Source organism: Marmota marmota, unplaced genomic scaffold (assembly GCF_001458135.2).
Source record: "Marmota marmota marmota unplaced genomic scaffold, marMar, whole genome shotgun sequence".
Lineage (NCBI taxonomy): Eukaryota > Metazoa > Chordata > Mammalia > Rodentia > Sciuridae > Marmota > Marmota marmota.
The window spans coordinates 8,311,522-8,328,347 of record NW_026000168.1 but is presented as its reverse complement, the minus strand read 5'-3'; the positions used below and the strand labels follow the sequence as shown (position 1 = coordinate 8,328,347).

The 16,826-nt window shown below is 42.9% G+C and overlaps 1 protein-coding gene across 5 annotated transcripts in view; it reads right to left on the bottom strand.

Annotated features, from left to right (window-relative positions):
- The window catches only part of LOC107150034 (contactin-4), an 874,282-nt gene that overhangs the window by 260,295 nt on the left and 597,161 nt on the right, over positions 1–16,826 (bottom strand). For all 5 annotated transcript variants that reach the window (XM_048787029.1, XM_048787028.1, XM_048787027.1 and 2 more), the window contains one exon: positions 11,349–11,524. In XM_048787029.1, the coding sequence (XP_048642986.1) occupies positions 11,349–11,524 (176 nt within the window). The remainder of the gene's footprint in view (positions 1–11,348; positions 11,525–16,826) is intronic.

The window sequence follows — 16,826 nt, the reverse complement described above, 5'->3', positions numbered from 1 at the left end:
ATCTAAATATGCCCCAATTATTTATCCAAACAGGCATCAGTCAACATTTTATTGCTCAGAAACAAAAGTTTGCCTATTTAAGCAGGTTTCCTAATTAAAAAAAAATCAGTTAAGCCAGTCATGGGTTTGGCTATCAATCAAACTCCCAGCTATTGTTCTCACTGATACACATTTCACTCTTTGGCTATGAAGGGTACGTTTATTATTCAGTATTAACAGCAAAGCACATCTGAAATGTGCAGTAAACAGAAGCAATGATCTGACCTCCTAAACCAGGTTGCCAACATCCCCTATCAGTACTGAACAGACTTCTTCTCAATGGAACTCTTTCCCCAGCACGACCTTCACAATTACCCGTGAGTCTTCACGCAGGAGAACTCAAAGCTCACTGAAGTCACCATCTAGAATCAGCTCTTTTTTGCTGGGTGCAGTGGCACATGCCTGTCATCCCAGCGGCTCGGGAGGCTGAGGCAGGAGGATCTAGAGTTCAAAGCCAGCCTCAGCAAAAGTGAGGCCCTAAGCAACTCAGTGAGACCCTGTCTCTAAATAAAATACAAAATAGGGCTGGGGATGTGGTTCAGCGGTCGAGTGCCCCTGAGCTCAATCCCTGGTACCCAAAACAAAAAACCCCACAACTTGGCTGATAAAGCTAACTCAAGTTAAACTGAGAATGGTTTGTTGTATAGAGAGGCATTATTTGGGTCATAGGAAGACCAAGTGGAGTGGCCTTTGGCCCTAAGGATCCCCTTCCATTGTCACCTGTATTTCTCTTCTTCTTTTTAAAAATTTCTCCCTTTTATTCTCTTCCCATCGACACAAGCTCAAGAGGGCGATGGACAGGTATGAGAGAACTATTAGTCTAGCTTCCTCTCGCACCTGGAGTGAGGTGTCCAAGGCCAGGTATCACTCTTGGCTCCTCCGGGACCATACCAGCTCACCCATAGTCAAGACAGCAGGCACCCAACTGGGGTTTGCTCAGTGAGCCAGCTCCATCAGCAGCAATCCGGAGGCACTTACGGATGAATTACAGCCATGCACAACCTGAGATGATGAATAGCTCCCATCTTCCGGGGTTACAGATCTACACTGTCGCCAAACAGCTGAGCTTCCCCGAAGAAGGCCCCAAACAACGTTTAGGAAGCAATCCATTTGACAAGCTAAGATCCGGAGTTCCTGGATGATTCTCTTGGAAGCTCTTCACAATAATCTACATTTAAAGCGCATCTTTCCCGCATGCAGGGGAGGGAATGATAGGGGAATAAGAAACTTATAATAATCCGTCACTGACTGCTCGGGGGAGACACCGCCGGTTTACCAACCCACGGTTATTTACCATAAAATACCCATATTCAGGACGTTTTACGGCCCACCTGGAATACATTGGAAATTTGCATCTTAACTTTCGGAGCAGAGATATTACATTAATCATTCTCATTATGGAACCTGAAACCAATTAGATGAAAATTAGAGCCACAAATATATGCACCACCCTAGTAGACAGCACGATGTCATTCGATATTAATCAAGAGCGTGATGGGATCCAGAATACTCACCACTAAAAAAAAATAAAAATAAAAATTAGAAAAATACGGTGGATGTAATAATATTGAAGGTTACAAACGCATTAAAAAATTCAAGTTTGTTTCTACGAAGGAAACGTTCTTATCCATCAACCAGATCTATGGTTTGAGTATAAATCCCATCAGGAAGTATGCTTTTAATTGGGATAGGGTGAACTGCATGCAGAAAAACACCCCACAATGGGCATCTGCTTTGGAGGGGGGTGATTGGGGCCCTTTGCTGATCTCTCTTCCCATCCATGGGTCCTTGGGGAAAGTGATTTCATTTCGCTGATCCTCGGTTCTTCGCCTATAAAACATGACCTCTAGACTCCCCTGGGTTATGCTTCCAAAACGGTTAGTGTAATAACTGGTGTAGAGCCATCAAAATCATAATAATAGGTAACAATTTTTTAAATGATTTTTGGTACCATGGATTGAACTCAGAGGACTCCAAGGAATCTGCCTCCAGAGCTTGCGCTATCACCAGCCACACCTTAGCTCTTCAAGAATGATGTTTATTACTCTTATTTCAAAGAGGACCACCCCGCGAGTCTGGAGGCTGAGGCAGGAGGATCGCAAGTTCAAAGCCAGCCTCAGCAATGGTGAGGCCCTAAGCAACTCAGTGAGACCCTGTCTCTAAATAAAGTACAAAACAGGGATGGGATGTGGCTCAGTGGTCGAGTGCCCCTGAGTTCAATCCCTGGTACCCACCACCCCAAGAAAAAGATTCACAAGCAGATATAGATGGGGATGCCGGGCTAGAGAAGCATTCAGGGTGATGGGGTCGTAGCATGTCCCTCTGCACAGATCCACCCTCAGGGAACATCCCTGTCCTTACACAGTGGAAATCATGAAGTGAAATCCCCTCCACTCTCTGCCATATCTTCTGATTCTGTTTTCTATGGGAGAATTAAAAGGGCATTCAAATAGCTTTTCCCGCTGGGTAGCAGGGAACACGGACAGGGCCAGGGTTGGGGTGGTGTGAACAGGTTGAAAGGAGAGATCTTCCTCCCCACTGGCTGGGCACAGCCCCGGGCTGACTTTCTAGACAAGACCAAACTGTGATGGGGTGTCGGGTGCGTCCTGCACAGGAATGAATTTTGTCATCCGTGAAGTCCTCCCATGCCAACGAAGGCGTCAGCCGTCTCCTGTGGGACTTCACCTGGAGATGCTTGTGCCCAGCTGCAAAGCCCTGAGCTCAGCTGCTCTACGCGATGTTGACGGGACATGGAATTCTTAGTGAGTCCTTCAGGCCACAGCGTTTATCGTGAGCTTCCTGAGGGCCAGGCCCTAGACAAACAAGCCAATCCAATTCTGTGGCCCTCGATGAACCAGGGGGAGAAGGTCTGTAGCACACTAAGAGGGGCACAGAGGGAAGTGACGTCGGGTGGCATAGTACCGCAGGGGGACAGAGAAACAAAACGTGTCCCCAAATTCCATTACCATGATACATGCTCCTGGAAATGTGCAGACCTCATCGATAGGGACCTGGATTACGCTGTGCCCTTTAATCAAAGAAATGCTTCTATTCTAAAGATAATAAATGGAAAAGAAAAAAAAAAAAAACCGGAGAGGTGCAGCTTCTTCAAGGCCCCATCAGCAGGGAACTAGAAATTCTGCTTCTGTCAATCAATTCGACTCAAAAAGGCTAAATGCAAAGAGATGACCATATCCTGCCAAAAAAAGCATCATCATCAAAAACACTTTTAAATAATCCATAAAATAGAAATCATAACGTCTACCTTATAAGGCTGACCTGTGAATAACATTATATAAAGTAAAGAAGGCGATCTGAGCATGGTGACATTGTATAGAGGTGAAGGGATTTTTTTTGTGGGGGTAGGAATTAAGGAGGATCTAGAACAGAACAGAGCCAGGGTGCATGGAAGGAAGAGATGAAGGCTGGATTTCCTCGGCTCTGTGACTTATTAACTGCATAATAAGAATGAGTAATTCAGAGAGTCCGACCTTCAAGTTCACCTTTAAAAAGATTCCGGCCAGGAAACCTCTCAAGTCTCTTGAAGCCATGAAACCACGTGATGATGAAGAATGCTCTCACTTGCAGAGTACAGTTCAGAAAGTGAGGTGGAAGGCGACATTTTAGCCGGGCGTGGTGGCTCACACCTGTAACCCCAGAGGCTCGGGAGGCTGAGGCCGGAGGATCACAGGTTCGAAGTCAGCCTCAGTAACTTAGCCAACTTTTTCTTTTTTCTCAGTGATAGTGAGAATGATTGGGATGAAGGACATTAGTGGCCTTTAAGAGATGTCACTGTCTTGCTGTGCCCATTTATTCACTGAAGAAAAGTATAATCAACTGGCTACTGAATGACAATCAATGGCTGGGATATATAGGTGGTGTGTTTATAAAACTATGTCATGCCCAAATTAACCTCCTGTGTATCTGCTGTTGTGTTACTAAACAGGCAATTAGTTATGGAATCCCTGTATTCACACACATAATCTGCCATTGATTATGGACACAGAAGGATGGATAAGACAGGGTCGAGTCTTGTCCATCCTTCTGGACACATGTCCAATCAGCATACCACAGTGACACCCAACACAGGCACATCCATGTTTGTAGCAGCACAACTCAACGAGAGCTAAGCTATGAAACCAACCAAGGTGCCCTTCAACAGATGAAGGGGTAAAGAGAAGGTGGTGTACACACAGAGTGGAATATTACTCAGCTGTAAAGAAGAATGCCTCTGTGGCATTTGCTGGCCAATGGAGGGATCTGGAGACTCTCATGCTGAGTGAAATAAGCCAATCCCCCAAAGTCAAAGGTCAGATGTTTTCTCTGATAAAAAATGGGAGAGGGGGGGCAGAATTTTAAAAAGAGAAAGAATAAGAGAGAAAAAGGGAGAAAATAGGGAGAAGGAATTTCATGAAAATAGAGGAAAGATCAGTGGAGTAGAGGAGATTGAGCGGGACTCCAAGATGGCGGAGTAGAGCTTCCAAGATGGCGGAGTAGAGCTTCCAAGATGGCGGAGTAGAACTTCCAAGATGGCGGAATAGAGCTTCCAAGATGGCGGAGCAGAACTTCCAAGATGGCAGAGTAGGACTTCCAAAATGGCAACTAGGAGACACAGGGTTACCGACCCTTCACGACTAGAGCGGGTCAGACTGTGACCCTCATCACCCTAGGGCACTGGACCAGGACCGAATTCTGGACACAGCATAGGAACCGCCCAGCCCCCTCCACCTCACCGGATACCCCGGCCCGGAAACCAACGGTCGCCATCTTGGAAGACTTACCTCATCAGCTGTGGGCGGGTGCAGCAGACAGCGCGATGGGTGTCTGAACAGGTGTGTGAGTCCCAGCCCGCCTCTCCCCAGCTGTGATAGCCCAGAACCTTCCTCACCAGCTCCTGGTGGGCGTGGCTATCAGAGGGAACGCCCCCTCTCCACAGCTGTGATGACGGGTGACCACCCAACACAGAGGTAGCGCTCAGTTGACCAGGAGTGCAGAGCGGCCAGGGCACCGCGCGCCCCGAGTGAACCCCAGGCTGCGGAGAAGAGTCCCATCAACTGGGGCCCCGTGGGCAGGAGAGGTGACGGGGATAGAGACCCGGAGCCACCCAAAGAGCCTGGGATTGGAGAGGCGCCCCACCCGGATTGCTTCCCCGACCCTGAGGGCAGAGACTCAGCCTGGAGTGCACAGCGCCACCTACTGGGGGAGAAGAAAACTGGACTCTAAGAGGGCATTTTTATTTCTTTTCCTGCTTTTCTTTTTTTAATCTTTTTCTTCTCTCTTTTTCTCACTCCTTTCTCTCTATCTCTTCCCCCTCTTTATTTTTCTTCTGCTTTTCTTTTTACTTTTCTTCCTCCTTCTCTTCCTCTCCCAACCTCCCAAGTGTCACTATTTCTACTATGTGTAATTTACTCAATGCAAATAGGTGTTTGTTTCTGTGCTTCTTATTGTCCTCCCACGTACTTAACTACCCTAAAATACCTCCTGTCTATTCTCCTGCTAATAACCCCCTTCGTGAGAGCTCTCCTCCAAAGTAGCTAAGATATACTAGCCCCATACCCTCACCCCTTTCCCCCTTAAACATAAAGTCCTACGCCCGACCCTCAGTTCTCTATATGCCACTAGAAACTGTGTGCCTTTGATGAAGCTCATGAATCTATTTTAAATTATAATTGAATCCAACATCTCTAGACATAGAGACTAACTATAAATATATAAATAACAAAAAGTAGCCCATCGATGATGAATACTTGATATTGGGAACTGTTTATCTCCCATCACAAAGGAGAGATCTCGGAACTCTACGAGAGCAATACAGACCTACAGGGGGAAAACCATAGCACAAGAGTCAGGCAGAGCTGGAGAGAAACGTGAGCAACATGAAAATCAAGGAAAGAAAGGATCACAAACAATGCAAGACAAGTCAACATTAGAGGAGGTAACAGCTACAGCAGAGAGAATGTCAGGTAAAGATTTCAGATAAAGATTTCATCAGAATCAGATGATCTGGAGACTCAAGGAAGACCTTAGACAGCAAATGCAGACAAGGAAAGATCACTTTATAAACAATGAATTACATAAACAAATCCAAGAAGAAAAGAGCAACTCTACAGGGAGATAGATGTTATATCAAAAAAAAAAAAACAAAAAAACAAAAAAACAAAACAAAACAAAAAAACCCAGAAATCCTGGAAATGAAGGAAATAATAAACTAGATTAAAAACTCAAGTGAGAGCATCACCAGCAGAGTAGACCACTTAGATGATAGAACATCAGACAACGAAGACAAAGTATATCATCTCTAAAAGAGTGTAGGCAGATCAGAGAGACTGATAAGAAACCACAAGAAGAACATCCAAGAAATTTGAGATCGCATAAAGGGACCAAAGGAGTGAGCAATCTGTTCAATGAAATAATTTCAGAAAACTTTCCAGACATGAAGAATGAAATGGAAATCCAAATCCTAGAAGCCTACAGGATGCCAAATGTACAAAACCACAAGAGATCCACGCCAAGGCCTATTATAATGAAAATGCCCAACATACAGAACAAGGAGAGAATTTTAAAAGCCACAAGAGAAAGGAAACAGATTACATTTAGGGTTAAACCCTATACTCAAAGGACTTAAAAACAGCATACTACAGGGACACAGCCACATCAATGTTTATAGCAGCACAATTCACAATAGCTAAACTGTGGAACCAACCTAGATGCCCTTCAATGGATGAATGGATAAAAAAAAGTGTGGCATTTATACACAATGGAATATTACTCAGCACTAAAAAATAATAAGATCGCAGCATTTGCAGGGAAATGGATGGCATTAGAGCAGATTATGCTAAGTGAAGTTAGCCAATCCCCAAAAACAAATGCCAAATGTCTTCTTGGATATAAGAGGGGTGACTCAAAATGGGGTGGGGAGGAAGAGCATGGGAAAAAGATTACCTCTAGATAGGGAAGAGGGGTGGGAGGAAAAGGGAGGGAGAAGGGGAATAGCATGGATAGTGGAAGGAGACTCTCATCCTTGTACAAAATACATGTATGAAAATGTGAAAAAAAAAAGAAACAGAATTTCCTTTTCATGAAAAAGAAGACCCATGCTCATAATAGAATGAATGTTTAGGAAAAAAAATTAAAAAAATAAAAGCTTTTAAACTTAAAATTAAGAAGAAGAGATTGAGAGGAGGAAGAAAGGTTGGGAAACGGAAGAACAGTGGAATGAATCTGACCGGACTTTTGTATGGACATACCTAAGCATAGAACAGTGAATCCCAACAACAAGAATGTCCACAAGGCAGTAATTAAAAAAAAAAAAAAAAACTCTAAATAAATTTTACAAAAAGATCAGTAGAGGAGAGGGAGGGAAGAAGGGGGAGGAAAGTGGGGGAGGTGGACATGCTGGGGAATGAACAAGAACAAATTAGATTCCATGCGCCTGTGTAAAAAGGTATCCTCATGCTATAGATAACTAAAAATAATCTTTAACGGGAGACACGGATAGTGAATTTGCGATTTATTCCAAGTACAGGTCAAAGGCATGAATCAGGAAAACAGAATGCTCTAATTTACATTTCTTTTTTTTTAAGGTGACTCTGGCTGTTCTGTGATGCGTGGTTAAACAAAGGTTTGAAAACGTCGCAAGAATAGGGAAGAGTAGATGTGGCAGAAAGTAGTAGTCTTGATTTGAGCATTTCTTTAAGGATAAGTAGGAAAAAAATTGGGACTTAATTGTAGAGTATCTGGCTAGATTTGTAGCTGGACAAGAGCGTGCAAACAATATTGATTGGAAGGTTTGATTTCACCTTAGTAGAAGTTCTCTGGTAGCTTGCTGCCTTGGTTATCAGACTAGTTACACGTTCATCAGATTTTTGGCTGGTGGACACTAAACCCATAAGACAATCAATATGTCACATTAAAAATATTAAAAACCAAAATAATTAAAACAATTTCAAACGTAATGTAACAAAGGGTCACTGCTCGGAAGGCGTATTTAAAAGGGTAAATACAATTCTCTGATGTTACGTTGATAAAAAAAAAAAACATGTTGGCTAGTTCTAGATTAATAGAAACTTGAGAAAAATCAACTGTCTGATTGACCATGACTGCATGTTCAGAATAAGATTATAATGGGAGACTGGAGCTTCCACAAAAATGAACATTATTGCCAGCGGTATTTGTTGAAAATGAAGTCCTTGTCATGGGATACGTCACGTCTCAGCATCCTCTGCAAAGGTCAAGGGACATGCATGGCATTGTGCTTATTTCTAGGAGGCCATGATTCAGCAGACAAGTATGCATCATTGAGAGTTGTGAAGATGGTATAAAGCAGGAAAACAGAATGATCTAATTTACACTTTTAAAAGATGACACTGGCTTCTCTGTGGTGTTTTTGTTTTTTGTTTTTGTTTTTTGGTAGTCGTAGATGGACAGAATGTCTTTATTTATTTTTATGGGGTGCTAAAAATCGAATCCAGTGCCTCACACATTGCGAGGCAAGCTCTCTGGCACTGAGCTACAGCCGTAGCCCTGATGAGTGGATTTTTTAAAAGAAGGGTTTGAAAATGTAGCAAGACCAAGTAGGAGCGGATATTGCTGAAAGTAGTACAAAGAATTCTGGCATAAGATATATTTTCATATATTTGAAGCTTAACTTGTATCATACAGTAAGGATTAGAAGTGATAGAATTTTAGACTGAGCTTTCGGGGGGGAACACTTTGTATCTAAACCACAACAGAATTTGAAGGAAGAGAAGAGTTTTTCTGTTTTTGAACAAGGAAGCCATCTACTCTGCATCAGGAGGCTTTGGGAGGATCAGGTGAACTCTCCCTTACCGGGATTTTTTCAAAACAAATCATTATCCGCCAAGGCTTTGGGCGAGTGTGGATGTATCACTGAATGTTCTAGTCAGCTTTTTCACGACTGTGATCCAAAGACCTGACGAGAACAGTTTTAGAGAAGGAAACGTTTATGTGGGGGCTCACAATTTCAGAGGTCTCAGTCCACAGATGGTCAGCTCTATGGCTCTCAGACCAAGATCAGGCGGCACATTATGGCAGAAAGTTGGAGGAGGAAAGAAGCTCAGGACGTGGTAATCAGGAAGCAGAGAGCGCTCTGCTCACCAGGGACAAATCTCTGCTCACTTCAGACGAATGTCCCCAGGGACCCATCTCCTCTGTCCACACCCTACCTGCCGACGTCCACCACCCAGTTAATCCACCCAAGTGCATTAGTGCACCAACTAGGTTAAGACACTCCTCTAAACCCTTTGCATTGTCTCACACATGAGCTTTTGGGGACACCTCATAGCTAAACCATAAGACTAATGATATGGGAAGAGCAAGGTGGTTTTCAGACACAGGTCCTCAGGCCAACTCCTCACAGAACGAACAGGGGGACATTTCCTTGGGCTTCATTATTCTATTTAAACGACCGATCTTGAATACAAGATTCCATTTTTTCTGCAATTTTTTTTTTTAATAGTAAAAATGCCTGAACATTTACCAAAGGGCCATCTTGAGGGTTGGTCATTTATTTTTTTAAATGTACTTTAGAAAAATGAAAAGTTGACATCTCTATGTTTTTTTGTTGTTGTTGTTGTTGTTACTATTTGTTGAAAATTTCTCATCTTACAAAATCTAGAAATCGAGGAATCATAAGATTCAGGGAGTCCTTAGATTCTTCCCTACTCTGAGCAGCCACGATCCTCAAACGAAGCTCGCGAGATTCACGTGTCATCACCGAAAAATTAAATGCAGATTTTAGGCTTGTATGAAGCCACGAGGGGTAAAGAAGCCCTCGGAACCCCATAGTACTTAATCAGACATATTATCTTCCCGTTATTCTGTGCACCTAAGAATGTTTAGAAGACCTTCCCCAGGAGACTTCACCAACAACATCATCCTGAATGCCCACACCCACATGATTCTCAGAAAAATTCATTTCTCGACGAATAAAAAAAATACCACCAAACAAGCAATAACAGACGAAGCACTGGATATTAGGCATATTTGATATCGAGGTCCCGGAGAGGATTTTGTTAATGAGAATATTCGACTGCGTTAGTGTCAACAGGCTTAGTAATGATGAAATCTTTGACAGGAAGGCGCCGCTGTACAGAGTTGGGATTTCACACCAGGAAATGTATAATCATATGCAAATACATAAGACCCTGAAACCTGCTGCTCAACTTCACTCCTTGAAGACCCGCACGCTCCAATGTGTACTCTCTGCTCTTGCCTGGGATTTTACTTACAAGCTGTCATTTCCAAATTATACTTTCTTTCGCATACTCATAGAGTTTTATTAAAAAGTAGTCTTAAGAGATGGTAATTTTCAAAAATTTTCTGGTCCTGGGGATTGAACCCAGGGGCACTTTACCGCTGAGCTACATCCCCAGCCCTTTTTTAATTTTAATTTTGAGACAGGTTCTCAGTAAGTTGCCGAGGTTGATGGTTGACTCTATGATCCCCCTGCCTCAGTCTCCTGAGTTGCTGGGATTATAGAAATGTACCATTTTTTTTAAAGGCTCTAAATCAGAAATGTAAAAGGCGAGAAATAATAAAACTCTCCTTTTGGTTATTATTGAAACTGCTTTTCAATGTTTTTCTACTCCATGAATTTTTTTTTTTAATTATAGAATTATAGGATTAACTGGTGAGGCTTTGCTCCCTACTGTGTGCTTTATGGGTAAAGTATTTCTCTTATCAACTACTACATTGGCATTTTTATTTGCTTTCTTGTGCACATTCTATTTAAAATATATATCTGTGTAACTTGTGTACATGCATTTATACATGTGTAAATTTCAGTGTGCGTGAATTTGTGTGTACCAAGCATCAGATAACCAAATCAGCAGAACACAGTGGTGCACACACCTGTAATCCCAGTGGCTCAGGAGGCTGAGGCAGGAGGATCCCGAGTTCAAAGCCAACCTCAGCAAAAGTGAGACCCTAAGCAACTCAGTGAGACCTTGTCTCTAAATAAAATATAAAATAGGGCTGGGGAGGTGGCTCAGTGGTCAAGCGCCCCTGAATTTAATTCCCAGTATCAAAAAACCAAAATGAAACAAAAACCCAAATCATCATATAATCCCTATAATCAAACTCTCCCAATCCTTCTGAAAGCACAAAGATACGTCTTCCCACTCCTACTTACAGTTTATCCTACCAATGAGACTTTTCTGAAAATATGCAAAGAGGTAAAGATCGTATAACAAATTAAAATCTGTTCTGTTTTTTAAAAAGAGACTGTTTGGAAAGCGCACGGGTACAACAGAACAAAACATTTGCGGCGTGATCTAATTGCTACTTACAAGCAAACTGGAGCTTGGCTTCTCTGCTAACAATTGTTCCAAACGAGTTTGTTGCTACACACTGGTATGTTCCGGCATCTTGGGTTTTATTGGGGTTATTGATCAGCAAACTGCCTTCAACAACACTGTAGCGGAAATCCATACCCACGTCAACATCGGTTCCATTTAACTTCCACCTATAGTATAAAAAGACCCGTAGATAAAGCCTTGTAAGATCAGTCAATATTTCTGAATTGTCTAAAATATATATTAAAAAAAAAACTACAAATAGTGACCTCTTTGAAAGCATGAGAAAAAATATCAGACACGTCCCACCTGCAACGGTGACGTCTTATGCACTTGATAGAGCATGCCCTTTCACGCATGCGATGATGGCAAAATTTTACAACCTGTATTTGGGGACCTCTAAGGATGCTACCAACAGAACACTTCACTGTTTGCAAGAGAGGTTTTCCCACAGCTCCTTGGGGAATTTTTTTTTTTCAGACAGGGCTTCTCGGTGAAGATTCACTGGGCGATTTGCAGGGATTCTCTCAATTGTTGACAGAATACACCATTTTGAGGTAGACTGCTGAGTATTTGGGGGGAATTGCAGTAGAGTTGCTTTGATGGGGTCCTTAATACGACCAAAGTGGCTGATTGCAAAGCAGAGAACACCAGTGACCGAGAGTGGCTGTGGCAACCAAATCTGCCCGTGGATCACTTTGAAGATCTCCTTAGTGACATCAATCAGTCACCCCAGTGGACTGCACGTCAGGCCATTAGGTCACGGAGTCAGTGTTCCACTGTGCTTCTCTGTATTTACCTGAGTACCCTGAGAATCTGACTAGAGCAGTTAACCCAATATATGAGCTTTAGTGGGACTCACGCATTTCAAGCACGAACCTTTAGGAACAAGACCCACAATTTTGTTTAGTTAGTCAGTATCCTTCCAAACAAAGTGGATCTTAACCAAATCACCTCTCAGCAAGTCATTTGAATATTTATAGACTTTTTAACAAATGCAATTCAGTAGCTATCTTATTTTTTTTACCCTACAAATTTTAGAGTACCAGATAATGAAAAATTGTATAGATGGTGCAATCACAGGGAGAGAGAAAATAATAAGGAAACACTGGAACAGAAAGAAATCTGATCCAAATCAACGAGAGACATTCATTTCATTGCCTTCCAATAGTGAAGATGTATGTGTGCAAATGCATGTTCATTGTGTACCCTCTGAGAACGTTCTGGGGTACTACAGTTGTATGTACATCATCTACAGTCATTGAAACGGAATATTTATAGTTCAATTAGTTTCCAGTTCTGGGATATCTTATATCAACTAAAGCAAATGCTGAGTCGTAATTCATTTTTTTCTGTTCAGATTTCTCACCCAATTCAAAGTCAATGTCAGGGAGCCCTGCACGGTGGTGCATGCTTACAATCCCAGCAGCTCGGGAGGCTGAGGCAGGAGGATTGCAATTTCTAAGCCAGCCTCAACCACTCAGCAAGGCCCTAAGCCACTTAGCAAAACCCTCTTTCAAAATTAAAAATTCAGTGGGCTGCGGGGAAGTGGTGTGGCTTAGTGGCCAAATGCCCCCCAAGTTCAATCTTCAGTAACAATAACAACAAAAAAGAGTCATTTGTAAAGGACACTTCTTCTAATTTCCAATAAAGTCCTCCTCGAGAGTCCTCCTTAAAATGAATCAAACCTTGATCCACTCTCCTCCAGAAATCTCCCGGCTCCTTTCTGTAAGAATTCTGCCTTCCCTGTAGACAGTCTGTCTGAATGATTTTTGTCTTCTCCCGTTCGCCATCTAGAATTTGATATTCTGTTCGTGCTCAATCAACACTTGTTGAACTGAATCGACTGACTGTTTCACTGCTTGCTAGACCCGTGAGCTTGGAGCATACATGATTTATGGAGCCTTATAGGACACTACAGCACAGCCGCATCTCTTCATTGATATCTGTGTCTTTGAAATGTGAAAAAAAAGAATTCTAGAAACAGGAGGGGTAGGAACTCTGGGTTAGAAGCAAAAAAACAGGGCAGAGTGCTTCATGTGTTCGTGGGTAAGAAGGTGGGGATCAGAAACTGACAGTGTTTTTAGGCTCGGCAGTAATTTTCTCTGTGTTCTGACACAGACAAGAAAGTAATAAGCAATAAAGAGAACAGCCGGGTTGCATTCCGGGGAGTATTAGATACACATGAATCTCTGGAGCTCACTGCCTGCCCCACGGTTTGCACTCCGCTGATGATGTCTGGGCCATAACTCTCGCTTCCAATGATAGTAGGGCAATTTAATATGACCAATCTAAGAACTCAAAGAGGAAATTGCAATCCAATGTGAGCTGCAAGCCGAATGTGTGTGCAATTGGGGAGTGGAACCACGTGGGTCTTTTTAGAAAAGCGACTGTAGGACTCGCACCACCTCCATAGGTTGTTCTCCACGAGGGCATCTCAACCCCAAACCCTGTGCACAAAGTCCGTTCATCTCTTTTATTGCCCTCTTCTACATACAAACAGCAAAAGAAAGGGGGTTATTTAGAAAATAGAGTGCTCTCTGAGAAATGCCGTGGAGTCTCTATTACCAGGGTTTTACTGGGAGGCGGTCGGTTGGTGTTCCCTGCAACTGAACGTGGATTGCACTGAATGCTGGATTTCATTGCACAGGGCAAGATTCCAAAAAATAACAACAACAATAATAATAAAAATGCACAATGAACTGTCAACATTTGCAGAATCTTTCATGCATGGGTAATATAGAATGGGTAATACAGAGGTAATGCTCACATGGAGCCAAGAAGAGATTTTTTTCCCCCAGGGGCCCAAGACAAATTGGTGTCTCCTAAGCTGATTTCTGAATTACTTGGGGGAGTCACGGCTCCCAGGTCTCCAGAGAGTTTAGGGCTGAACACAACCCAACATCGACAGTGGGAAGCCCAGCAAGGGACGGTTTTGCACACTTGGCTGGGAAGCGCTCCATGGGATTCGCGGTAGTAGCAAAACCTTCTCCTTTTATGAACCGTTTGAACTTGACCCTCAGAGAGGGCGCGGGGGCGGGGGGCTCTGCAACTCGGATTTGTTTTCTGCAAACTGGCCGAAGACAAACCTCACAGCACAAAATAACTCCCACCGGGAGCGTGAACCTTTGCCTCCCTCTGGAAACTGGATGCTGAGCAGAAAAGGAATGTCGTCTGTCCTTAGGGAAACCTTCCTACAAGGCCAGTTGGTACAAGTCAAAGCTTCTTAAATTTTCCTGGGTCTGGGTCAAGGTCAATCCTTTCAAAATGGAGGGGCAGGAACAATGAAAAGAAGAGGCTTTTTCCGTGGAGGGAATGACAGCAAAGCAAAGAGGTCACTTGGGGTATCCCCGAGGCTGCAGATGCCGGTGGAGAGAGTTCAGCCTGGAATTCTTCCTCCCTGCCCTTCTGGGTCAAGGTCAACCTCCCACTGCTCCAGTTCCGCCGGCAAGGTCTTTGAAAACACCTGATCTCTTCATTCTTTCTCCTGCTCTTCCCTTCAACCAGAGGCAGTTTATATTTTCATTTTCTAAGCTCCCAGGTACGGATCTACTATCATGTCACAGGGAATCTGCCAAAGGTCACATAAAGGCAGGCCACGTGCTCTACCACAAATTGCTAGTGCCTATGGATTCAAAGGGCTTCTTCTCCTTTTTTTCCCTGGCAATCTTTAAAAAAAAAAACAAACATACATAATAGGTTTCTGTTCGGTGGCTTGTTTTAAATAACAGGAGGAGCCCCCCTCTCTCTAGAAACACCATGTTACAAAAGCAACGTTAACGAAAGGTCACAGTCTGCAGAAAAACAGAGCAGCCACTTTGCCAAATTCCACCCGCAAAAAAATTGGTTTTCCCATTGACAGCTAAAAATCGTCTGAACCTCCGTTTGGCTCTACACGGAACCTGGGCTCTGGGAACCCATCATTTGTGTATCTGGGAACGTTTCCCTCCTGAGTTTCATTTTTTTTTTTTTAACCATAGAATGCATTTCAAAAATCCTTGAGCCTTGAGTGGACTCTATTAGAGACCGAATAACGATGTGCAATCTGGTTTGCTCAGGACAGAGCCGGGTTCACAGCTGCTGTCCTAGAATGATTATCAACAGTGGACTTTGGCTCTCCAGAGTGTCCTATTTGGGAGGATAAATTGTACGTTCACTCTAATTATAGGGTCCATCCTAATTAGAGTTGGTTTTTTTTTTAATTATTTTTTTCCTCTCTTCCTTTCTGAAGTGCATTTCTTTTTCTTATCCATGTAGGGCAAAAGACCGTGTGCCCTTCAGAAGAAAAGTGTAAAAATGTCTCCCTTTTCTGTGAAGCCTTCAAAGACGTCGACCCCTGCTCCTGGCCAATGAGGCTGCCTTGCTTGCAGGATGCCCTAGACCTTGGGAGTGCTCAACTCACATTTACATATGACAGTGCTCCAGTTAACTTCAACATTCAGGCAGTACCCCGGCCATCCCTGGGGTACTGAATTGCTTTAGGGCCTCACTAAATTGCTGAGGCTGGCTTAGAACCCCATGATCCTCCTGCCTCAGCCTCCTGAGCTGCTGGGAGCCTACTACTCTTTATCCCATGTATAACCCACTCTGCTAAGACCACCATCCTTCAACGTCTATGAAGTATCTTTGCCTTCTACTTGAAAACTACCTGTCTCAGCTCCAATCCCTACCCCCTTTAAAAAAAAAACAAAACTTTCCTGATGGTTCCAATGTCTCCTATAACATATATTTCTTTGGACTTTCAAAAGAATATTATTTATTCTTAGCCTAAATGTTTTACCATTAAATTTGGATAGGGAAAACTATGATTTATTTATAAGAGATGCATAAATTATAAAGAATCAAGACAATGAAGACCTATGTATTAAAAAAAAGGAATATTATCACTACTCTTGAAGTCTCCTGTATGCACTTAGGTTAGAAGCACTTCTGCTTGATGGTTAATCACAAAAATCTTTAATTTGGGCTTTTCCATTCCAAACATTATTAAAAGGATTCTATTGCGTATGGAAGTAATCTTTGAAGGAGTTTGGAAGATGCTACCCCAAAATATGCTGCTGTAGCATATTTGGATTAAAGGCACTTGAAAAACAAGTTCACGAAGATCACCCTGACCTTCACTCAATCTCTAAAAAGCTGGAGATGAAATTCCCACATGAAAGATACTGTCCCTAAGCCAGAATCAAAGTCACATTCTTATCAGGGACAGGAAGTTGAGACAGAGAAAGTTCTGCACAAACCTTGTTCAAATATTTTCCCTTGGCTGCCCCACATAAGTTAGTTACATTCTCAGTCCACTACTCTTCCTCTCTCTCTCTTTTTTCTTTTTTTTGGTACTAGGGGGTTGAACTCAGGGGCACTTAAACACTGAGCCACATCCCCAGCCCCCCGCCCCCATTTTTTTCTATTTTATTTAGAAACAGGTCTCACTGAATTGCTTAGGGCCTCACTAAATTGCTGAGGCTGGCTTAG